Source organism: Podarcis muralis, chromosome 10 (genome assembly GCF_964188315.1).
Source record: "Podarcis muralis chromosome 10, rPodMur119.hap1.1, whole genome shotgun sequence".
Taxonomy (NCBI): Eukaryota; Metazoa; Chordata; class Lepidosauria; order Squamata; family Lacertidae; genus Podarcis; species Podarcis muralis.
In genome coordinates this window covers 19,885,713-19,911,508 of record NC_135664.1, presented here as the reverse complement: position 1 = coordinate 19,911,508, position 25,796 = coordinate 19,885,713, and the positions used below count along the sequence as shown (strand labels likewise).

General features: G+C 42.7%; 2 protein-coding genes across 2 annotated transcripts in view; both read right to left on the bottom strand.

The window, feature by feature from the left end:
• The window catches only part of IQUB (IQ motif and ubiquitin domain containing), a 33,436-nt gene extending 20,491 nt beyond the window's left edge, over nt 1-12,945 (bottom strand). The window contains exons 1-7 of the mRNA XM_028746311.2: nt 12,821-12,945; nt 10,779-11,587; nt 9,288-9,422; nt 8,707-8,874; nt 8,431-8,606; nt 8,055-8,210; nt 6,177-6,387 (exon numbers count right to left, since the gene is read on the bottom strand). Of these exons, the coding sequence (XP_028602144.2) occupies nt 6,177-6,387; nt 8,055-8,210; nt 8,431-8,606; nt 8,707-8,874; nt 9,288-9,422; nt 10,779-11,583 (1,651 nt within the window). The 5' untranslated portion in view covers nt 11,584-11,587; nt 12,821-12,945. The remainder of the gene's footprint in view (nt 1-6,176; nt 6,388-8,054; nt 8,211-8,430; nt 8,607-8,706; nt 8,875-9,287; nt 9,423-10,778; nt 11,588-12,820) is intronic.
• Nucleotides 12,946-15,374: 2,429 nt separating this feature from the next.
• Nucleotides 15,375-20,963, bottom strand: NDUFA5 (NADH:ubiquinone oxidoreductase subunit A5). Its single transcript, XM_028747154.2, has 5 exons — nt 20,824-20,963; nt 19,558-19,602; nt 18,995-19,111; nt 16,653-16,718; nt 15,375-15,565 (listed from the first exon to the last, which is right to left on the bottom strand). The coding sequence occupies exons 1-5, from the start codon at nt 20,842-20,844 to the stop codon at nt 15,464-15,466; spliced, it is 351 nt and encodes a 116-aa protein (XP_028602987.1). The 5' UTR covers nt 20,845-20,963; the 3' UTR covers nt 15,375-15,463.
• Between the last annotated feature and the right edge of the window lie 4,833 nt (nt 20,964-25,796).

Below are 25,796 nucleotides of genomic sequence, written 5' to 3'. Positions count from 1 at the left end.
TGTTCGAAAACCAAGGTACCACTGTACTAGAGATCAGCAAGGATGGAGAAACTATGCGAAAAGGGCATCTGCGCAAAGCTTGCTACAGGGTTTGTGTGTGCTTATGAAGCACACTAATTCCTGCAGTTCTTTCACCTGTGGGTCTCATGCCCCCATATAGGATATGACAGTGGAGATACACCACAAGTGAAGTCCAATGTCTCAGTCACTGCCAGTACAAGTTGTGTGATATACCCATGCTAAGATCTAGAGAGCAGTAGTCCTTTGCCATTTCAGAATTTCTTTTGGGAGAGAGTTCTCCAAATGTCACTTTGGCACTGAAATGCAAGAAGAGAAGGTCTGATGTACGTACGCACATTTATTCAACAAAAACAGACAAGGTTCCTACTCAACATTAGAATTAAGCATATTACATCTTGTATTGTTGCATACTGGCATATTGACTGCCAGTCACTGAATATATTACACAAACAGCTATTTAACATACATCAAGTGAGTAAGCTGAAATTTATAAATACTGTATTGTTAAAATAATACGGGCATTCAGTTACAATGTTGTAACTAAAAACCTGCATCTGTTGAACGCCATCCTATACAGCATTCCAATGCCTGCTATAACTATATAATAGTATTTTCAATGTGCATTAAAATGAGAACACAGCATTCTATTATGGGAGCATTAGCAAAGGAGACAAATACCAGGAGGCAAAACCATAAATTATCCAATTAGGCTTCTGTGCCAAGGTTAATAATCTCTTTAGGAACCGAAGATGTTATTATTCTACATAAGAAACTGCAGCAGTGGGAGACAGAAACACGGGATGTGCATATTTTTAATAGCTCCTAAAGTAGGAACAAGAATGTAATAGTCTCAGTTCTGCAATGCTGTGATCTGTATGATGAACTCTAGCTAAATTCAAGCCACTCAGGTGAAACGGATTTTTTTTTGGATCAGAAGACTAGATTGTATTTTACTCCTGGCAGTACAGTTCTGCTCTAGCAACAAGAACTAATTTTGGTACCTATATAGACAGCTATATGCATAGATATCCAAATTGAAATCAGTGAGCCTCCTGGTGCTACAAGTGCTTGAGAGATTTATTGGAGCCTTTTTCCCTCCCCAATCAGCATAACAAGATAAAAAGAAGAAAATATGGAAATTCACATAGGTGCATAACAAATATATATATATATATATATGTGTGTGTGTGTGTGTGTGTGTGTATACACATACACACACACCTAAAAGAATGTGTAATAAAGTATGGTGATCCCAATGTTTCTTGAGTATTGCTCTTCTTCAGATCAGCTATAGCTATTTATTATAATACAAAATGAAGGAGATGAACTTTCCTCTCTCCCTTCACTTTGTATTTTCACAGGCTAATAGTTAGAGTTGATCCCCGAAGAAGGCATTCTAACAATAAGGCAGGGCAAGTGGGAAGATCATATTTCTTCCATCTTGAAGCAATGAAGAAAGCTCTCCATCAGTCTTATAGGCATGTGGGTTATCCAAAAGTTCAGTATTCATTACCCTCAACTTACTCTTTCAGGATGTGACCAGAAATGTAAAGCTACTGCCATCTGATAGGAATACTAAGCGTGCATCTTTTATTTCTGTCTCTTTGGGGGAAAGTCTTTAAATGGGGTGCTGAAGTGTACTGGGTTTACAGTGTTCCTCTGATTTTCACTTTGAGCAGAAGGCTCTTGATTTACCATGGACCTATTTCAGAACTATTTACAACCAAGTAGCCTTGATGCTAATTATGTCACAACACACATAATCCATATAATGTGGTTATTGGTGTATAAAACTCACAAGCCTTTCTTTTTTAAATTACAGGATCTTTCACTTTGCTCTGTAAATGCTTGAGAAGCCTTATGGATCTAGTTCAGTGACTTCTTTACATCATAGCATCACAGAATTTGAAGGGATCTCAAAGGTCATGCAATCCAGCTTCCTGCTGATTCAGGAAATCTTCTACACTCTGCATAAAAAGCCCTAATGAAGGAGAGTCCACCACCTTCTAAGGCCATCCGTCTGTTCCACTCATATTGTTAGTAACCTCTTCCTTACATTAAGCCCCTGTGCTTTTTCTTGTAATTTGAACCAACAGAGCCCATCCTTATGTAGCAGAAGAAAGCAAATCTGCTCCATTTTCTGTACAACAGCCCTTTTCATATTTGAAGCTGGTTAGATTGCCTAATAGCTGTCTCTTCTCCGGGCTAGACATGCCCAACACATTTAATCTTTCATCATAGGACTTGGTCTTCAGGCCCATCACCATTTCTGGTTTTCTGTTGCCCATCTCTGGACATGTTCTAGTTTGTTGATATCCTCTGCAAACTCTTGTTCCCAGAACTGCACACAGTACTTTGTGTGATATCTGACCAAAGCAGAACAGAGTGGTACAATTATTTTTCTCCATCTGAGCATTATACTTCTGTTCACACAGCCTAGAAATCCAGTGGCCTCTTTAGCTGCTGCACTGAACTACTGACTCTTGTTTAGCTTGTGATCTGCTAAGGCCCTAGGGTCCTTTTCAAATGTACAAATGGATGTCAAGCCAGGTGCTTCTGATCCTTCCCACCTAAATGCAGAACTTTATACTTATCTCTGTTGAAATTTATTTTGTCAGTTTTCACCTAGTGCTGTCAATTTGCAGACAAAGTCATCTGCAAATTGGATAAACATCTCCATCAAGTCATTTATATTTTTATCTAGGGATCCTTACGGCTTACCTATGTGGGTTACTACATCTGCCCAGTTATTCACGACCATTGCCGTGATTAGAATGACTGATGCCTTATTCACTGGCAGGAATGGAAATGATTTAGATGGGGTCATGGAGCACTTATTCTCCCAGGCAAATCCCCTGCCCAGCTGAGGAAAAAAATCAAACAGGCATCTACAAGTGTTTTCTCCTTAGGGGACAGTAACTGCTTCAGGGGGGTGATTTGCATTGGGGGATCATTCCCTTCCCCCGTCTCCATTGGCTAGACAAAAATCACACATCTCACCTGCGCTTGCTTTTTGAAAAAGATTTGAAGAGCTCCAATTATGGAGCTCCCATGCAAGGTCTACTTTGACCTTAAGTCACTGCTATCACCATTAGTTATCTTTCCAATGATATAGGTCATAGGTAGGCAAACTAAGGCCCAGGGGCTGGATCCGGCCTAATCGCCTTCTAAATCCAGCCTGTGGACAGTCCGGGAATCAGAGTGTTTTTACATGAGTAGAATGTGTCCTTTTATTTAACATGCATCTCTGGGTTATTTGTGGGGCCTGCCTGGTGTTTTTACATGACTAGAATGTGTGCTTTTATTTAAAATGCATCTCTGGGTTATTTGTAGGGCATAGGAATTTGTTCTTTTTTCTTTTTTCCCCAAAATATAGTCCAGCCTCCCACAAGGTCTGAGGGTCAGTGGGACGGCCCCCTGCTGAAAAAGTTTGCTGACCCCTGATATAGGTAGATTCTCGCTGTTATATAGTGTATAGTGGCTCTGTTTTAATGGCCACTTGCTCCCAGTGGGCAGCAGAATTGCCATGTTCTTCAGCTTCAATGCACTGAATCCAGCTTTTGACACACTGCAAGGTGGTTCAGGGATACACGAAGGCAGAAGTCAGTGTGTGGTGGCAAAGCCCTATTACAAGAAAACCTATGAAGAAGCCTTTAGTTAGGCAATTTTTTCTTTAGATATTGCTTTACAAGGTACATGGCACGTAACCTGTGCAAAGTTCCCGATAAATCCTTTTCTTATTTGTCTTCACTGAGCCCTGTGAAGTAGGTTATTACTCCCATTTAACAGATAAGGAACCAAGAGGAATAAGCAATTTTTCCAAGACTGCCCAAGCGAATCCATGACAAAGCCAAAATGTGAACAAATGTACCAGTTGAACACAACGTCCTCTGGATCACAGCACCAGATCATCAAGATCGTGCTCGCTACATGTTTCTGAAAAGCTCAGGGAAAATACTAATTCGAAAACTGTTATAGAATATTCCCTCAAACATTTTCATTCTAATGAGTAACAACCATTAGTGTATCTCAATCGAATGAGAGGAAGAAAACATCCAGGATATAAAAAAGCAGCACAGAGGAGAGGACTATCAAGATCATGTTTTTATCACTGAATATTTCAGCTTTACTCTTTTTTATTTGGTTAGCTGCCACCGCTGTTCAAATCAATGCAGCAAAGTCTACACAGCTTTCGAGGACCCACGAGGGGGCAGCCAATGAAAAGAAAAGAAACTGTTCCCTGCTTCCGGAAAATGATTTTTCAAAACAGATTTCTTGGAGCTGCTTTAATTTGCAGCTCTATATGCAAACCAGTTTTCACTTGTTTTGAGAACTGGCGTAGCATAGTGGCTGTGTAAGCCATAAATCATTTGTCTGAATTTTACTTCTGCCATGAAATTAGGTACTTTTAAACCAACATAGGACGCTGCCATTTTCAGAGTCAAGCAATTGGCCCATTCAGCTCAGTATTATTCATGAGAATTTGGTGAGTTTCCTGGTCCTGGAAATGTTGGGGATGGAACTTGCGGCCTCCCTTATACAAATGCGGTCTTCCACTGAGCTAATGCCCTTCTGCAACTTTCTGTCCTCAACCTCTGGTCCGCAACACGGGAATAATAATCAGAGTGACACACATTCTAGGTAGCTCTGGTAGCCACTCAACATTTGTGTCTACCATTGCCTCAGCATTGGTCCAGTATGGCTACAGGACCTCATCTCTCCCTGTGCTCCAGCTCTTAGCTTGGAAAGGTAAAGTGTGAGCCGAGTAAGATTTCCTCCACCCTTCTCTCAAGCATAGAGATGGGAAGGAAATCTTTCAAACACAGCACCAGCTTCAGAAAGGTTGAGGAAGCCGCAGAACATCTTGGGTTGTATCCAACACTAGTCCTACTCAAGAGAAGACCTATTCAAATTAATAAATATTACTAACTTAGGTGCATTAACTTTAACGGGTCTACTCTGAGTAGGACAACCCCTTGTTAACCATTTAGTATTATTTAACGCCTTTCTTGTTTTTAATAGAATGACTCATTTTTGGTATGAAATCAAACCATACATTTCGCAAGCTGCACCGTGTCACCTAAGTAAAAAGCTCCCATCACTGTAATCAGTAGGCATGCCCTTCGCAAACCTCTGAAGGACAGTAAACTCAGTGGATCGCTGTCTCAGCAGTTCAGTGCAACAGTGGAAGAATGTGAAAGCAGTTCTACTAGCAAGTTAAACAACGCTTCCTAGATTCACAAAGCTCCCATATGAAGATGAAAAGCAGCCACTGCAGGGAAGCAACCAGTCAACAGCAAACAGAAATAGAAGCAAACAACAGGGCAGGACTACACTACTGGCAGACAAGGCAGCGATATGAGGCAACACAATCTGAAGCTGTTCCATCTAAAGCCAGAAGCAGCATATGAGTCAATCAAGGCTTACGCTCAACTTCTTCAGGCAAGGTGTTCTCCTAGCACAAAGTGAGCATGCATTCCAAGAGCTTCTGCAACATGACAGCCTAGCTCAGTTCACATGGGAATTAAAGACACACCCCATCTTCAGCAGCAAACAAACTCTGACTCCTGGAAACCAGCCCAAAATTTACATGAAACCTGATGTCTATGCAGCCAATGAGTGTCTTGAGTTCATTTCATTAGTTAACATTGGACTCGGCTACATTGGCAAATAAAAAACGCTTTACAGTCAAACCTCGGTTGTCGAACGTAATCCGTTCCGGAAGCCCATACGGCTTCTGAAATGTTTGAAAACCGAAGCATTTCCTTCTGGGTTTTTGGTATTCGGGAGCCAAAACATTCCAAAACAGAGGCGTTTGGGAGCTGAAGTTTGATTGTACAGTCGTACCTTGGATCCCAAACACAGCAGTGAGTGTTCCGGTTTTCGAACTTTTTTTGGAAGCAGAACATCCGACAGGGCTGCGCTTTGGTTTCCGAACATTTTGGAAGTTGAACGGACTTCTGGAATGGTTTTATTGAAAAACTGCATGAGCTATCCCATTTCAACAGTGATTTCATGACAGCCAGTGTGGTTTGGTGTAAAACCTCCCAGAAAAAATTCCAATGGATATATTCTGTTTTCGACCAAGCAAATTTCAGAATTTCCAAAAATATGCATCTCTTAATTGCAAAAACAAAAAACACACCATCTCTTACATTCTAAAGCATGATAGAGTAATTCAAAATCATCCTTTGTTCTAGGATTCAGCCTTCGATTATACTCCCTTAGCAGTTTTTCTTCCCTCTCTCTCTGCCTCCTTAGTTCTTCTTGTTCTTCCCATTCCAGTCTCAAACGCAATTCTTCTTTTAGTTTATTTACTAAGTTCTTAGCTAGCCATCGCCGGAAATATGTTTGTATCACAATTACCTGTAGACGGGAATAGGAGATAGCAGGAAAGAAAAAAGCAATATTCTGCTGCATCTGTTATATGTTTTGGCAATTACGAGAAAAATACGTTTCAGATTCGCTAGCTTTCTTAGTAAGTAATTTACAAACCAGAATGTCACATCTTTAAATGAAGCAATAGATGAATTGACCCTTATTATAAAGAATTCTTTAAAATGTGTAATGCATACATGGCTGTTTAAATTATGACTATGGGCAGAAATTAAGCTTTGAAATGCAACGGCAGACATACCCTTAGAAACTAATGCTAAACATGTTTAAACACAAGCCCCACTGTGTTCAGCAGAGATCCCTTTCAGAACAGCTGAGCAGTTCTTACAGTTTGTTGCATTATTCTGATTTGTTTGTTCCACAATTTAAGGTGGAAGCAATATAGGAGGCTACTTAGAATGCTTCTAGATTTAAAACAGATGGTTTCTGCAGTCTAATGCAGCTCTAGCAGAGCTGAGGAACCTGTGGCATTCTAGAAGTTGTTGGACTCCAATTCCCATCAGGCCCAGCAAAAGTGGCCCAGTGGTCTGGGATGATGGAAACTGTAGTTCAGCAACATCTGGAGTGTCACAGATTCCTCACCCCTGAGCTATACAGTGAACGCTAACTAAAATAATGAATGTGCGGAGTGAGAGGGAAGGATGGGAGACTTGCTGGGAAGTCCATATATGCACTGTTGATCTGGGTTTGTTCCTTGTTACTGAGGCTAATGACTGCAGTGTAAGAAGAGGCCCTGAGCGATAGCGACTTGACTGACAAATATCTCAGCGACACAGATCATGGACAAATCCCACATATTCAACACAACCATATCAGAGCGCAAAAAATGATAAATATAAAAAGAAAAAAGGTGGGTTTTCATTTCATATGCATCATTATTTGCCCAGGAAAAGTCATAGATTGTTTTATTCTGATTGCTGTGGTCTTCTGGAAGGTCTACTGGTGATTTACAGACCACAATTTAAGAATCACTGAAGTGGGGAGAAATGAGCAAGCTTTCTTCGTTTTTAAACTTTTGACAATTTACAGAATTAACACTTGCCTTAAACAAGCCTTTATCATATATTTGCCTTTATAAGAATTCACTTCTGAGACACACACTATTCTGCTGTTTGACTATCAACTCCAAAGCTAGAATGGATTCATATACTATTTATACTGAATATGCGTTTCAAAAAAAACCACATCAGTTATGTGCCTTCTCCATACCAGGATATTGTGAAGAAAGATTATAAATTTGCATCCAGTGCTGCTTTTCCGTTCACGGAGCAGACTTCCACTTGCATAACCAATTTCCCCTTCCACTCCTGACTGGTGCAAGCTCCTTACGCACCCTGAAAACCTGCTCCACAGGCCAGGGAGACCCTCCAAAGAAGATTTGTGCAAGGAAGGAGATGAAGAGAAAGTCCTGTTGTGTGAGTGGAACTCCACATGAAGCACTGTGTGCGACTCGTAATGTATTAAGATGAATGTGAGTCCCCTTTAAATGTAAATTTCACTTATCACATTTGTCATTTGCAGTTTAATGTTATAGGTGTCTAATCAATAGGACTTCTCTCCAGGTAAGTGGGTATAGGATTGCAGGGTCCTTTAATCTGCTGGGTTAAAGGTGATAATTCAACGGACTAAGTACTTACTGCCTGAAGTCTTCGTGCATGGTATTCATCAGCTGTCACATACCCTTTTGGTTCTATCAATCTGTCAGTGACGTTTGATATATAGACACCAATTTTGGTCATCTGAGTGGAAGTTGAATTTCTCGTATTTTGCAGTTTTTTCCTCTCAACAACTGTCTAGAAATAAAATTATTCATTTTAATGATCACATAATAAAGAGAGGCTGTGCTAGAAACATTGGACAAATTAAAATGACTACAAAGTACATTTACAAATGGATGAAGAAATAACTCATATAATTATAGGATTCTAATTTGTTAGAAGCTACTTAGCTTTCCAATTACTTTATACGATTATTTTCATATTAGTGCTTTATTTTATACTCTGGCAAACATACCTGTGTTGACCTACAGAACTCTTCATAGCCTTTGTCTGGACGTTTTTTGGGGTCTGTCTGTGATCCTGCATTATGATATTCTGTGCCTGTTTCTTTATGTCTATATCCACCCAAAAACGGTTTCTGAAAATTTGGCCTTTTAATTGACACGTTTATTTCCTTAAATGTTTCTGCATCTGTTCAGATTAAACAGTATTATTAAATTATACAGATGATGTTACAGAATAATAACTGACCAGAATGAGCTAGAGTGCATGTTTCAACATTGCTGTCTACCTGTTTGCACTTTAAAAGTTATAACATCAGGCATGTAGTATTCCTCTAGGAGTTTAGATGCTTTAAGGGGAAAGTTTTCTTCATCAAGGGAGAATATATCAACTTGTATGGTCCCATAAGGTTTAGCATCAAGATTCCATAGTGTTTCACTATTGTCAGTTATTCGCCCTAAAAGTAAACAGTGATTATTAATATTTCACATCAAATAAAAAGATCAACATTTTCTTTTTTTAGAAAAGAAAATTAAGGATGGTTTTGGATATGCAACCAAACTTAGGGAAAGCCTGTGGCAATGCTGTCCCAACTGATATCCCAATCAAAGCTCTTTTCTCCACATCCATCTTCTATCTAGTTCGTCTATTATGAAGCAAGAGTTTAACAAAGGAACTACTTATCTTTATGAGAATGACTCAAATTAACATCAAGACAAATTAACATAGACCAAACAAAAATTGAAAACTAAATAAAACAACAGCAAAATACGAAATCTCTCTAGCAAATCACAACTTTTCTGTTGCTGTTGTTCATAAGCAAACCTTGATCAATACTCATTTTAATTCTCACTAGTGATTTATACATACCTAGCAACATAATTTGTAAAATATCCAGCGGTACTTTTAAGCGTCCTGCGAAGTACTTCTTCATTTGCTCCACGGTTTCGTTAATGTTAAAAGACTTAGTGAAAACCTGGATAGCAGGATGTAGCATGAATCGAACTGAAAAAACAAAAACAAAACATCTGTTATTGTATTTCATCAACAGCAAATTCTAAAAACTGTACTGTTTAGTTAGATGAATTAAGGCAAGTTACTGCTGAATTTACCTTTCCTTCTCTTCTGGCCTTGGTAGAATTTTTTTTTTTTTAAATGTAACAGATTATGTAACATGTTATAATCTACTTCTTTTAAATGTAATTATTTCAAGATCTGCTATTATAGAATAATAACTATGACATCATTTAAAATAAAAACATACAGAAAAGAGACAATGATATATAATCCTTTAGCTGTTATAATGATCAGAAGCAGCAACAATTTACTCTATGCACACACCAGCAACATATACGTTGTACCCAAAGTGGTGTCTCTAAATATGAACAAAACTTAATTCCACTTGCACGGGGTGTGGGGGACCCAGCCCACTGAAATCAATTGGGAAGCTTTTGCTCATATGGACAGCTTTTGTACAAATGCTGGAGTACACGTACACAAAAAATAATTATTTCTCCCACATACAAATCTGACAGTGCAATTCTAAGCATGCTTACTGAATATCAAAAGCCACATTTAGGAATGAGCCTAACTGGGTTGAGGTCACCATGTATTTGTTGCCAAACCCATGGAGGCTTGGCAAGCTCCTGAAACTGACCCTTTTCAGTTGAGGGACCCAAATGGTAGCATTCATTCTCCTACTCTATAGCTTCAGCAAACTGCATTGCAGTGATTTTGCAAGACATGACTCTTCTATGCAGCTTTCGGCATTTGATTTTTTTTCTTGTCACTTTTCTGTAAATTGGTGGTTGCTATACAATGTTTAGTTTTTGTTTTTAGATTTATTTGCTGATTTATTTTACTATCCTCCTTGTACACTGCATTGGGCTCAATTTGTGGGAAAGAAGCATATAAACTGAGGTCCAGTGCCAAGGGCCTTCTGGCAGTTCCCTCACTGCGAGAAGTGAGGTTACAGGGAACCAGGCAGTGGCGCCTGCCCTGTGGAATGCTCTCCCACCAGATGTCAAGGAAATAAACGACTATCTGACTTTTAGAAGACATCTGAAAGCATCCCTGTTTAGGTAAGTTTTTAATGTTTGATGTTTTACGGTGTTTTTAATATCCTGTTGGAAGCCGCCCAGAGTGGCTGGGGAGGCCTGGCCAGATGGGCGGGGTATAAGTAATAAATTATTATTAATAAAAATAATTTTATTATTACTAAGGAGCCACTAGCTGGAAGTGATTTTAGTGTACCTAAGAAAGTGACGCATTTCAGTCATCAACATTATTAACATCATCTAATCAGTAACAGTTCTTAGTCGTAAAGGCAGCAGCAATATATGGTATCTGACAACTGCCCACCTGTTACAGTTGCTTCTTCTTCGGTACTTGCTTCAGACTCTTCTCTTTCAGATGCTAACGCTTCTGTTAACAAAGCACTTGCAGCATGCATATGTGCTGCAAAATCAGCCGCCCTTTCAGAAAAACTTTCAGCAGCACCAACTGAAGCAGCATCAGCAGCAACTGTGATATTAGATGCATCTGTGTCAACTATAGGTGGTTCGATTTTGACACCAAGATCTTGGACCTCTAGAATAGCTTCCTGAAACCCTGGGGCGACATCCTGGGATTTTGGATGAGCTTCCTCTTCTTTTTCTATCACGTCCAAACCCTTTGTCAGTCCATCTGGAGTGGCTGGCTCCTGAACCCCTTCTGCAGCAGCGCCAGTTTCCTCAGCTGCAGGAAGATTCTGGTCCTGTTCCCCAGCAATGCTTGGCCCCTCCACTAATTCCTCCGCAGCAGCTAGTTCCTCAGTGGCAGCCGGTACCGTAACAGCGGCTAGTTCCTCAGTAGCAGCCGGTTCCTCAGCAGTGGCTACTTCCACCATGGCAGCCGGTTCCTCTGCAGCGGCTGGTTCCTCAGTAGCTGTCAGCTCCTGTAGTGGTTCCCCAGCATCACCCAATTCACGTGTTGCTAATTCTGGGCCTTGTTCCTGCTCCGTAGGCAGGTTTGTTTCATTCTGTTGTGTTGCACCTGTCTGCTCTTGCGTAGTTCCTACAGCCTCAGCACTTTCTTCTGCTTGTTTTGTTTCAGAAGTGTCCTCCAAAATTTGAGTTTCAGCCTCTGCTTCAGCCAGGCCACCTGCCTTTTCTTCTGGATCAGCCATTTTCCTGAAAGGAGAAGTACACCTTTTTAACATTCACATCAGCTGAAAGCATAATTTACAGGGAAATGTCAACTAAAAAGTACATTTAGTCCTTTGTCTTGAATAACTGGTTGCCCTTTGTACAACACAACTGCTGGGTGGACGGACCTCATCCTACTAAGCACACACAAACTATAAAATTTCACTGTGCTGTGCGGCCAACTACTTTTACATTCCAGAATGCAACTTTAGAGACTAATTAAGAGCACATCCCATGGACACTAAATGAACAGCATGCTTTTCTTCTTTGCCCAGTTTCAATTCCTACTTTTCTATGCTGAAGGACTTAAAAGTAAGAAATCTGTTAAATAGTGGGTAGACATAGCAGACGACGCAGCGATTTCTCCAAAGCAGCTCCTTATTTGTAAGCTGGAACAGAACTGAACTGAACAGCAGGCAGCTCAGCCGGCCTGCTTTTATAGGCAGCCGGCTGTCAACATTGTAGCAACAACAACCTAGGGTTTCCCGCCTAAAGTAACTGACGTGGACCTGAGTGAAAACTACCTTATATACACGATACTCCTGGTGGCCAGGGTGAGAACTTCAGTACATAACAAAATCTACATTTTAAAGCTTGTCATTGAAATTAGGTTTCTTAACTAGTGAATCTACTCATTAAAATTAATCTCCCATCTATCAACATCAGTACACTTTAAGGGGGCACATGCAAACTATTTGGACTACAGAGAAATGATTGCATTTGGGAAGTTAAGCCTGAATAAGGGAGAAAAATGTTGTTTAAGGAGCAGCAGCAAGCAGGAAATCAGCACGCAGCACCTTTATTTTTTAATTATTTTTTATTTTATCATCATTTATTAAATCAAATGGCATCACATGTACCACAGCATCTGTAGTGCTCGACGCGCACATGAACTACAGCTCCCAGAATGCAACACGAGCCATCCATCATTATTTACGTGAGGCGAGGGAGGGGACAGAGAAAACTCAATAAACCCGCTCAAAACCAACAGACTACTTATCCCGAGGTGCTTTGCGCCGCCGCCATGACGCCTTTTAAACGTAGCCCTCGCGCGCAGCATGTCGGGAACTGTAGTAAAGGGCTCAGACAGCCGTTCACGTCATGGCGGCTCCGCCTCAGCTCCTTTCCAGCTTCTCTGCGTTATTCTCACACCGGGTGGTTAATAATGAGAATAATAATGATATTAACGACGGCATTAATAAAGGCGGAGGAGCTTACCGTAGCGCTAGGTCCTCGCGTACGTTCCCCGAAGCGGCCGCTGGATCAGCCCGACCCGCTCCGCCTCCAAGCGGGAACGGAGAGTCGCTGTATCCATAGCAACTGCGGCGCCGCCAACTCTCGCGAGAGGCAGGACAAAGTGGGCCAATCAATGTGTAGCTGAAAGGGACGCATGCGCGACACACTCTTGCGTGCCAGTTTTGTATACAGCGGGGTTGGCGAGATGGAGAATGCAGGCGCTTGACTGCTGTGCGGTGCAAGCGGGGCTATCAGTACCCGTGCCAGGCTGTTATTTTGCGCGCTAGGCAAGGCTTATTCCTGGCACACAACCCCAAAAAGAATCGCTAACTTTGATCTTCAAAAACAGATGACTTGCAGGAAAAAAGCACAGAAACTGTTCCATTTATTCTAACGTGCAAGAATAATACTGATGAATTGGAAAGATAAAAGTGCAGCTCCCTTCAACGATTGAATTGAACAAATTGCATATAATCTTTTGCATATTTGTGTTGCACTGAATTGCATATTTGTGTTGCACTGGTTTTTTGTTTCTTTTTACCATAGTCATCTTCATCCAGTTGTGACCCTTCCTTCTGTATTTAACGTTTACCACTGTTACACTTGATGCCCTCTAGTGGCTTTCCTTCTAAAACACAGTATTTTTTACAAGATAGTAAATAACTGTGTTTACAGGTCCCATCTAACACCAAGCATTCTTCAGTCACAGCGACTTGAAGAATTACAATACTTTAAAATATATTTCCAAGCGAGCAGCAATCAGCTTTAAATGTCAGTAAAGCATAAAACCAGGGGTGGCTCCTCCATATGTTGTTGTGAGTCCAGTTTCTTTCAATCTCAGACAGCATGGCCAATGGTCAGAACTGATGGGACTTAAAGAACATTTAACGGGCACAGGCTCCCTACCTGTGTCATACAGAGTAAAAGTTTTATTGTTGCATGCACAGGCTTTTGCTATTCCAAGTCTCATCTGTAGCAGCCTCTTGCCCTGGTGGCATCACTTTGGCTGGTAAGATAGGTAAAGGTAAAGGTACCCCTGCCTGTACGGGCCAGTCTTGCCAGACTCTAGAGTTGTGCGCTCATCTCACTCTATAGGCCAGGAGCCAGCACTGTCCGCAGACACTTCTGGGTCACGTGGCCAGCGTGACAAGCTGCATCTGGCGAGCCAGCGCAGCACACGGAACGCCGTTTACCTTCCCGCTGGTAAGCGGTCCCTATTTATCTACTTGCACCCGGGGGTGCTTTTGAACTGCTAGGTTGGCAGGCGCTGGGACCGAACGACGGGAGCGCACCCTGCTGCGGGGATTTGAACCGCCGACCATGCGATCGGCAAGTCCTAGGCGCTGAGGTTTTACCCACAGCGCCACCCGCGTGGCTGGTAAGATAGGAAGGAGGAAATCTTTGCTGTTTGGGAAGCTGCCAGTTCCCATGCCACAAAATGAACTCACCAAGTCACTTCTGAAAGCTTCCCTTTCTCATCCTACCCAAGCTAGAAAAGAGAACAAGGTCAACTACAGTGGTACATTGGGTTAAGAACTTAATTCATTCTAGAGGTCCGTTCTTAACCTGAAACTGTTCTTAACCTGAGGTACCACTTTAGCTAATGGGGCCTCCCGCTGCATTGCCACCGCACAATTTCTGTTCTCATCCTGATGCAAAGTTCTTAACCCGAGGTACTATTTCTGGGTTAGCGGAGTCTGTAACCTGAAGCGTCTGTAACCCGATGTACCACTGTATTACTTGGGGGGAAAGGCTAATTAACCAGAGAAAGCAGGCAGCTCTGCTCTGCCAATGGAAACAGCATGGAAACTGAGAACTGTTCCTTCCTCCACAGGTATACAAAACTTAGATAGCCCTGGCACATAGAAAGCTGCCTCATAGAGTCAAGGTATTGGTAATCTAGATCAATGTTGTCTACACCAACAGGCAGCAGATGCTTTACCACTAAGCCCTTTCCCTCTTCCTCTGAGAGTAGAGGTAAACCATGGATGACCTCCTCCTCCAATACAGCCTATGTTATTAGCAGCTTGTTCTAGAACCTAATAGACTCAGTCTTTCTCCTGTGCACATAAGAAGTCCAGTAAGGAATAACAGAGTTCTGGGGTTTTTTGTGCTCCCTCTCATTCCACAAGCATGGAGACTCAAACAGGTACTACACCAAAGCAGTCCAAGGAACAGGAAGCCTGTTCATTTCTTCCAAATGCTCATCTAGCCCATCTGCTTGTTCAAGAATGCACTGGGTTGTAAGCCATGCACTGGGTTGTTGGTGGCAGAGTGGGGGAAGAAGGTTCTTATATGCCCTATACAGATTCCCATACATGCGAGTGTCTATAGAATTTAAGAGTATAACAGTTAAATTGTTGAGAACCATTCGCACCTGGTGGTAAGTTCACAGTGATCTTCCAACTAATGGGCTGTAATCTACGCTACTCATATTCAGAGAAGATGCACTGAACTAACATGCCATTAATTTCAACAGGTCTTCTTTGAGAACAGCTTACTTGAATATATAACCAATAATTATAGCAAACAAATCTTATGAGTAGAATTAAGATATTTTTCATTCATGTCCAGCATACATTTGATTACATATTTTTCACTTCCAAAAGCTACAAATAACATTAACTATATTGGCCATTTCCACTGATCAGACGGAGGTTCTTCAACCAAAGGCTCCCAGGGTCGCCATTGCACCATTTTCCTGGCTAGGCTGAGCTCACTTTCAGCCTGTTAAAATAAAAAAGGAGATTATTATTTTTATATATAAAAAAAAAACTTTCCCAAAGTTGCTGCATCTAAGCTAGACAATGAACATCCATTAGATCCACTAATTACATACTAAAATACAGATTTTTGATGACACTGGTTTTTATTAAACAATTTAATTGGTACAGCACTGAAATACATAAACACCGTATATCTTTTGACCAAGTCAGTGGTCCCAATCCTGAAGACTGTTAATGCATCAGAGAGCAGTGCATCCAGTCTGGTAAAGCCTGCTTAGAGCTCCATAATGGGGTAACATGGAAAACAAAGGAGGGGAAGTCAGCATTGTGCTCTTTCAATAGTCCCATCCTCCCAAATATTTCAGTTTGCCCAATGGAATGATCTCTCCTCCCCCCCCCCACATGCTGTTTTGGGGGTTTTCCAGGCACCCCCTCCCCAAGCCCATTTGGGGGGGTATACAGGGTGGGCAAATCATTCCCTGTTGTGCTAGCGGGAGTCCTTGCACTGACTGCTGATTGCATGCCTGGTTAGTTGTATGCAGCCCTCAACATTTTTGTAATAATGGTTTTCGCTACCAACATTTCAAAGTTTTGAGGGGCTGTATAGACAAGGTTATGTTAGAAAAGGTTCCATCAGTGTAGCAAATGCTGTAACACTCGTCTTTATGTCTGCCTTATTAGGACGTAAGAGGTTAAGTGACTGGCTACATTGCTAGGAAATTCTTTTTTCTAGTCAGCAGCAAAATTTAGTTTGCCATGTATAATAACACCACATTTGGTGAGATTCAGTGAGACATACTATAAAAAAAATCACAATGCAATCCTTTGATTACTTATAAGTGACAGTTAACATTTCATATTTTGTTGCAGTAAAGGCTGGTCTCCATATTGACAACAAACTGACTACATTTTCTCTACAGAGAACCCTTCCCCCCAAAAAAATAATGTCTCACTTTCAGAATTCAGCATTTTAAACAGATAATTGGATTCCTTTCATTTTTCCCCCAGAAGAGCCTATAAGAAACAGTTGCATATTTGGCAAGTACTATATTTGCTAAATAATTAGATATTTGTGAAGAAGATATTACCTGCAAAATCACTTCTTCTATCTGTCCACCATTGATTTTACTTTCCAGTTTTTGCACATCAGGTTCCTGCAAGTTCAAGAACAAGTGAAAGGCTCAGATGTGCTCTGATGTATGTTCAAACAGTATCTTTCTATATCTAACTCAGAGTGAAAAATAACCCAATGAGTCTTTTCCAAAAGTGGTATATAGTCTAGAATAGTAGTTCTTTCTCAGAATGTCAAAAGGAATATGAAGTCATAGGTTGCCAGCTGCGTATGTCCACAACCTTTTAATTCAACAAGCAATAAGTAGTTCAGATTTGTTGTTGTTGTTTAGTCGTTTAGTCGTGTCCGACTCTTCGTGACCCCATGGACCAGAGCACGCCAGGCACTCCTGTCTTCCACTGCCTCCCGCAGTTTGGTCAGGCTCATGTTTGTAGCTTCGAGAACACTATCCAACCATCTCATCCTCTGTCGTCCCCTTCTCCTAGTGCCCTCCATCTTTCCCAACATCAGGGTCTTTTCCAGGGAGTCTTCTCTTCTCATGAGGTGGCCAAAGTATTGGAGCCTCAACTTCACGATCTGTCCTTCCAGTGAGCACTCAGGTCTGATTTCCTTAAGAATGGATGCGTTTGATCTTCTTGCAGTCCATGGGACTCTCAAGAGTTTCCTCCAGCACCATAATTCAAAAGCATCAATTCTTCGGCGATCAGCCTTCTTTATGGTCCAGCTCTCACTTCCATACATCACTACTGGGAAAACCATGGCTTTAACTATACGGACCTTTGTTGGTAAGGTGATGTCTCTACTTTTTAAGATGTTGTCTAGATTTGCCATCGCCTTTCTCCCAAGGAGCAGGCGTCTTTTAATTTCGTGACTGCTGTCACCATCTGCAGTGATCATGGAGCCCAAGAAAATAAAATCTCTCACTGCCTCCATTTCTTCCCCTTCTATTTGCCAGGAGGTGATGGGACCAGTGGCCATGATCTTCGTTTTTTTGATGTTGAGCTTCAGACCATATTTTGCGCTCTCCTCTTTCACCCTCATTAAAAGGTTCTTTAATTCCTCCTCACTTTCTGCCATCAAGGTTGTGTCATCTGCATATCTGAGGTTGTTGATATTTCTTCCGGCAATCTTAATTCCGGCTTGGGATTCATCCAGCCCAGCCTTTCGCATGATGAATTCTGCATATAAGTTAAATAAGCAGGGGGACAATATACAGCCTTGTCGTACTCCTTTCCCAATTTTGAACCAATCAGTTGTTCCATATCCAGTTCTAACTGTAGCTTCTTGTCCCACATAGAGATTTCTCAGGAGACAGATGAGGTGATCAGGCACTCCCATTTCTTTAAGAACTTGCCATAGTTTGCTGTGGTCGACACAGTCAGATAGTTCAGATTACCCTTGTGGAAAAGTTAAGGCTTTTCAAACATCAGATATGATGGGGAAACCCAGCCAGATGGGCGGGGTATAATAAATAAATAAATAAATAAATAAATAAATAAATAAGTATTGTTGTTGGTATTTTAACCATTCAAGAGGGGGCAGAAATTAAGCTATCATGGAGGACTAAAATGTATATCTAGATCTGATATTGACAAACTTACTAAAAGACATTAGGTAAGTAGAATATTCCTATTCTGGTCTCCAGAGAACACACAGACAATAAAAACCCATACAATACAAAACACTGTATAACCTATAATAGTTCTTCTGGGATGAGTGCAAGATGAAACTAAAACCAAGGCTGCAATCCTGTAAGCCCTGCTGAATTCACTGGAAACATTTGAATGAATGATCCTCAAGGCATCTTACAACAGACTGTAAAAACATACACACTAAACCCACACATCCAGCAGCCCTTAGTTCCTGGTCCAGTGTTTGTGGGAGGGGGGAGGGGTTAATGTTTTGTTGCTTCTGTTATAACTATTTATTTGTGCTTTCCTCTTGCATTTTTATTTTGTGAATCACCCTAAGATATTTTGATGAAGGGTGGTATATAAATCTAATAATGATGATGATGATGATGATGCCAAAGTGTGTTTTCCTTCAGCTCTGCAGTCTTGAGAGAAGCAAACTTGCTACTGCTCCTTCTCAGGTCAATGGATGATCACCTTGCCTTAATACCCTACTTGGAAGGGGGGTGTATGTGTGCAGCCTCCCAGCAGCCCTAGATTTTACAGCTGATAGGAGAGGCTAGAGTGGCCTTTCTGTTCAGCTCTCCAGTCCCATGGCAACTAGTGCCAGTTTATGATGCATCTCTATTTGACAGCATTCAAAAAGCAAATCTGGTAAGTGAAGCAAGGGACAATAGGCCACTTGAACAATGTAATTTGAGATGCTTAAAATGTATGACATACTTACTGTTTTTACTATATCAAGCCGCTCATTTACAATGTTCTCCGTATACTTCCTATATGATGCATCTTTGGGCATACTATCCAGAGCAGCAAGGATTTTTGAGTAGAGTACCCGGAGGCGCTGAAAAGATCAGATAGCAAACATTAATTTAAGGTGAACCATAAAAGTCTATACAGTGAACTAAGAATTGTAATAAAATGACTATAAAGTTCACAGCTTTCTTCAGTAGCAAAGGGAACAATTCTGCAAAACTCTATTAGAATCTTAACCACCTCAAATTCAAGATACTGGAGAAATTGCATGTTAAGGTAGTTAGAACATTAAGATTAATTACTTTAATAAATCTAATGCAACATATAAAATGAGCCTACTTAACATTCAGAAGCATAGAAAACTCTAGTTATTGGAAGACTGCTGATTTACTTCTTGGCTCACACAAAAGGGGCTGTGTGCACAGTCAAAACAGTTCTTCATATCTCAACTTATTAAGATGAAATATGCTCCTGGTAAGCCATACTTTCCTCATATTTTCTTTAATTTCAAATAAGCAAATGCTTTATACTTACCTCATGTGGTGCCTCACATACAGCTAGCCCAACTAGTCCAGTGGTCTGCAGAGATTTAAAAATAGAGAAGTTTAATAAGTATCCTTAATTAAGGATCGTTTTAAGATACGAGTTTTACATTTGCGTGTGTATAAAAATACTGTTTCTGAAGCTCAAAAGATGCTTTTGTTGTTTGGATGCTGCACCAAGCAACACATCTACCACATCATAGAATCACAGAACTGTAGAGTTGGAAAGGACCCCAAGGGTCATCTAGCCCAACCCACTACAATGCAGGAATCTCAATCCATGACACCTGCTTAAAACTCTCTAACGAAGAAAAGTCCACAACCTCCCAGAGTCTGTCCCATCGTCAAAGAAGCTCTTACTGTCAGAAAGTTCTCCTCTTTCCCACGCTAAACACACCCACCTCCTTCAACCATTCCTCATGAGGCTGGGATCCCAAACTGGAAGATCACAGAACTGTAGAACTGGAAGGGACCACAAAGGTCATCTAATCCAAAACCCATTGCAACGCACGGGTTTCCAGACCCTTGATCATCTTGATCCTTGACACACCCAGGACATTACCCCAAAGCTACTGGAAACTTGGGGCAAGCAGCTTCACTTGCATGGGCCAGAGTTTAAAAAAGGGTAACTACAGTGCTTTTTTTCTGGGGACACAGGGGTACACATACCCCTAAAAATTTTGTGAATCTAATGGGAGAAGAAATTAATTTTTTAAATAAAAAAAAAGTTTCTTCTCTAGCACGGTGAATCATCAGTTCTGTTGCAGTGGATCGTCAGTTCCATTGCTACCCCCAATGGCAGCCTTTCATCCATTTACTGTATTTATTTTCCCCGATTTGAACTATAATATGGTGGTTTTCTTGAGTCAAAATGAGAGTACCCCTAATTTTTTTTTTTAGAAAAAAAGCACTGGATAACTACATCAACCCAGCCCTTTTGCCAGGGAAGCTGCCACAAGACACCAAGTGATGAGTCTCTGGTGACATTTATGTCCCTCACATTGGGAAACCCAGCCAGATAGGCGGGGTATAAATAATAAATTATTATTAACGCGCTGAAGGCAGCACATATAGGGTTCACCTCATCCTTGGTATCTTCGCAGCCAAGGGGTCAGGCTGCGTCCCCACTGAGGGAGCCACAAGCAGCCTCCCCTCGTCCTATGAAGCGAGCTTTCGCCCTTGGCTAAGCAACCCGTACGAGGGGACCCGCCGGCTGCCGCACGACGCCCGCCCCCGCCACCGACCTCAACCCTCTCACCTTCTTCAGGACTCCGGCCATAGCTACTATATGTCAGCTGCCGCGCGCAAGGGATTCTGGGGCAACAAAAAACAACAACAACAGACCAATCCTGAGAACCTACGGAAGCCGACGAGGCAGCGAAGGCGACGCGCGTGCGCAAGCCGCCGGCTGTAGGGCAAGGCAATACCTCCGAGGGCGGAGGAGCGCGCGCCAGCGCTTCGATCACATGACAAGGGCGGGAGGAGCGTACAGGCAACCTCCGCGTAAGCATGCGCAAAAGGGCTCTGCGTCGGGGACGTCGCGCAAGGTCGCTTCCGTGTCAGAGACTTAAGATGTACATCTCTGAGTGCCCGTAAGACCAGGCCAGTATTCGCATGCGCAAAGCGAGAATTTATTTATTTATTTTTTTAAAACGTGAAGCGCTTAGCCTGTGTCACTCCGAGCGCCTATTGGTTGGTTTCCTCCCGCTGATCTCCATATTTCTCCAAGAGGGCGGGGCGTGTTGCGGGAGAGGTTGTTTTGCACCCGAGTGGCTCGTGCTCGGAAGGAGGGTCAATAGTCGCGCAGTTTAAACGATATATTCAGGGCAATTTTCAAGGCGGAACTCGGCGGAACTCAGTTCCGGCTCCCATCAAGTGGGCGCAATTGGCATTATAAAAGAACGAGGGAGGCGTTCATGTTGAGTTCTGGCACCTCTTTTTCTAGGAAAATAGCACTCTATATATTTATAAATATTTTATATTTATATATATGCATATATATATTTATAAATATTTTATATTTATACATATGCATATACATATTTATAAATATTTCATATTTGTTTGGGATTTCTAGGGTAAATTCTAGGTAGGTTTAAAACAAGAATTCCCACCTAAAATACGGAGCCGCCGCTACCACCCTACCTTTTCATAGCAGTGGTAGACTGCTGAGGTAGTTTTGAGAAGTGCCTTTGAATATGTTGAAGCGCTGCACAAATTCCTAATTTCTGTTGCTCTCCCTCAGGTTGTTCACGCATATTTGGTTCTTCGCTCTCTTTTTTTGCCTCCAGCGTGGTTACCTCAAAGGACCATTGCATTACTTAACTCCTTCCTTTTATAGGCTGCCCTTCTGCCAAGGTGCCCAAGGCGCTTTGCGATTGCAAAATACTGAAGTAATCAAGTAAAATGAAATAAAAGCTGGTTGTGCAAGTGGTCCAGCTGGAGCAGACCTAGAGGTTGCTTTTAACTCCACTCTCTTCTTCCTTCCCACAGGGATCGATAGCTGCTAAGAAAATGTTGCCCTTGACAGAAAGAAGACTGACCACTCCATACACAAACTACCACCACTGCCCCGGTTTAAAGCATACTGCACCTGTTGTATGCTTGCAATAAACTTAATTTTCTGCATGTGAAGGTGCCGTGTGGGTTGGCAATAAGGTGAACACGGTTTATGGTCACCTGATAGCCAGTTGGCCCGCTGCATATTGATCCAACATAATAAAGTGGCTAAGGAAAAGGGTTGAAATTATGAGTTCTATACCTGTTAAAATCCAAGTTTAGTATAAGGAGCTCACACTAAATTACATTTCCTGATTAGCGTTTCCACCTTACCCTATTCATGTTGTTGCCAGCTCAGTAATCAAGTGCTTTTACAGGAATGTAGCCTAAGATTGCATTTGAAGGTATAGTTATTTGGGAATAAGTCCCACTGGACTCAGTAAGATGCTTCCAATAAAAACTTCAGATGATTGTGTTTAATCTCCTGTGTCCTGTGTGCACACATGTACAGGTAACTCACATCTTACACTTACTTACTTAGAATAATAGAATTGTATAGAGTTGGAAGGGACCACGAGAGTCATCTAGTCCAACCCCCTGCAACATGGGGCTCAAACCCACAGCTCTGAGATTGTGTCTCATGTTCTACCAACAGAGTTATCCCAGCTATCCTGTGATCCGAGCTTTACATGAATAACATGCATGCATAAGTAGGAGAGTGAGAAATTCTGCCCTTCTAGGGCTTTCTGAAGTGTTTGAAACTCCCATTGTTCTAGGCGCATATTACGACAGGGAATTTCATTAGCGTGAGCAGTTCCTGAGCTCTGGGTGCAGTAAGTGCACCTGAGATTTCAGATTAGAACTGCAGAATGGAAGGAAAGGAGGACCTTTTTTCTGCCTCCTCACTTCCAGCTATTCTCTGAGGACTGGAGAAGAGACCTTAAGAATATTAGGGGGGGGGGCAGGGGAAGGACTAGACCAAGGGTCTGCAACCCGCGGATCCGGAGCCGCATGTGGCTCTTTTACACCTTTGCCGCGGCTCCAGGGTGGATACTAGCGAGGGGAGGAGGCGCATTGTGCGCCCTGACACTCCCCACTGTGGCGGGCGCTGTACTGGCTGTGACGTCGCATGGGGGCGGTGCGTGCGTTAGTCATGCACCGTCCCGACGTCACCTTCCCGCCCACCCGCTACATTGTACGGGGCATGTACGCTGGTCACTGCATTGAAAGGGGGCATGTACGCTGGTCACTGTTTTGAAGGGGCGTGAAGAACACACACACACACACAAAGGTAACTTGTTAATTTAACGTTTATTTCTATGAGGAGGAGTAATTCTGAGGGGTCAAACAAAGAAATAATAAAAAAGTGACAAAAAAGTTATTTTTATAATGACGAGTTTTGCAGCTCCCAGTATTTTCCTTCGGAAACAGGTCCAAGTGGTTCTTTTTGTCTTAAAGGTTGCAGACCCCTGGACTAGACCATGTGAAAAATGAACACAATATTTCAGCTTGCAGTTCATTTATTTTGAGCTTTGTATTCTTGTTATAAAAAAAAAGCGTGCCTAGACATTACATTGTTGCACCCATAAGGTTCAAGGTGCCATTTAGCTCCTAGCTTTCATATCTCAGTTTCCATCACTGGCTGTCTGAGATCTTGTGGGAGCCCCCTTGCAACCTTCTCAGAGCCTTGGGGATTTAGAAGCTTTCCACATTGCATGGCAAGGACCGTAGGGCACTGGCTTCAAGCAGCTAGAGCTGTTGCAGGGGTTCTTCTGGCTTTGCTGGATTTTGCTTACCGTATTTTTCGCCCCATAGGGCTCACCAGCCCATAGGACGCACCTAGGTTTTTTTGGGGGGGGGATAAAGAAAAAAAATTATTTTCCCCCCCCCCCAGGCGCGGGGCTGGGGCGGGGGAAGCCCGAGTTTCCCCCGACCCCAGCCCCCTGAACAGGCAGCTCTCCGCGAGCCTTGGGAGACCAGCACAACTTCCCGCCGGGTTCCCACGCCTTGCGGGTATCTGCCTGAAGCCCAAACCAGGTCGGGGAACAGCGGGGTGGCGGCGCTGCGCCTCCCCGCTGTCCCCCAGCTTGTGGGGCTGGCGGCAGGGAGAAGCGCACCCCAGGCTTCGAGATGCAGGCTGCTATCCGCAAGCCTAGGGAGCCCGACGAGAACTCCCGCGGGCTCCCAAGGCTTGCAGAGAGCTTCCTGAAGCCTGGAGAGCGAGAGGGGTCGGTGCGCACCGATCCCTCTCGCTCTCCAGGCTTCAGCGAAAGCCTGCATTCGCCCCATAGGACGCACACACATTTCCCCTTCATTTTTGGAGGGGGAAAAGTGCATCCTATAGGGCGAAAAATACGGTAAATGTGATAGCCAGGAGCATAACCTCTGTGTAAGAGGAGAACTACCTGTTTGTAGACACCTGCCTTTCTACCAAATGAATGAATAATTGCCATCCTGTACTGAACTAAACAAGGACATCTTCCAAACTATTTTGTAGCCAGCAACCATAGAAGTATTTTCCTAGCTGTTTTCCGCTCTATTTTTAAAAAATAGCCTAGCAGTTAAAAGGTAAAGTACCCCTGACAGTTAAGTCCAGTTGCAAACGACTCTGGGGTTGCAGCGCTCATCTCGCTTTACTGGCCAAGGGAGCCGACGTTTATCCGCAGACAGTTTTTCCAGGTCATGTGGCCAGCATGACTAAGCCGCTTCTGGTGAAACCAGAGCAGCGCACAGAAACGCCGTTTACCTTCCCGCCGGAGCGGTACCTATTTATCTACTTGCACTTTGACGTGCTTTCGAACTGCCAGGTTGGGAATGAGCAACGGGAGCTCACCCAATTGCAGGGATTCGACCTTCCGATCGGCAAGTCCAAGGCTCAGTGGTTTAGACCACAGCGCCACCCACATCCCTAGCCTAGCAGTTAGTGGATTGTATTTGCATTGCTGCACAATGGGCTTGCCAGCATGTTTGGCATTGCAGTGCACCCTCTGGATACAAATTTAATTCATTCCAGAGGTCTGTGCATACGCCACAAAATCTGTATCCAGAGGATTCTTAGAGTGCTTTTGTGCATGCGGCAGAGTGCTTCAGTGCATAGACGAGTGGCAAAACTCGGAAAAATACTTACGGGTTTGCCACTTTCACAACCCAAAGTTTACTTTACTTGAGAGTACAGTGGTACCTCGGGTTAAGTACTTAATTCATTCCAGAGGTCAGTTTTTAACCTGAAACTGTTCTTAACCTGAAGCATCACTTTAGCTAATGGGGCCTCCAGCCAGTGGCGTAGCGTGGGGGGTGCAGGGGGTGCCGGCCACACCGGGCGCAACATCTGGGGGTTGGGGTTAGGGGGCGCAAATCCACGGGTTACGGGGCGCAAATTACTTGCCTTGCCCCGGGTGCTGACAACCCACGCTACGCCACTGCCTCCTGCTGCCACCACGCTGCCGGAGCATGATTTCTGTTCTCATCCTGAGGCAAAGTTCTTAACCCGAGGTACTATTTCTGGGTTAGTGGAGTCTGTAACGTGAAGCATATGTAACCTGAAGCATATGTAAGCCGAGGGTCTACTGTACTGAAAACAATATCACCCTCCCGCATTTTGAAAATCCCACTAATTAGAACAGGAGGAAGCAATATGAATAGCTATAATATCACAGGAAAAATAGGCATAGAGACCAAAGGAAATTTAGATTCAGGTGCACAGAAAAGATATGTCAACGACTGTAAAGAAGC

Coding starts and splice junctions, on each gene's coding strand:
- NDUFA5 (XM_028747154.2), bottom strand. CDS start 20,844: ATGGCCGGAGTCCTGAAGAAG. Junction 19,112..19,557: donor TATGTGAGGCACCACATGAG/GTAAGTATAAAG, acceptor TGATCTTTTCAG/CGCCTCCGGGTACTCTACTC. Junction 16,719..18,994: donor GGCTTGATATAGTAAAAACA/GTAAGTATGTCA, acceptor TTGAACTTGCAG/GAACCTGATGTGCAAAAACT.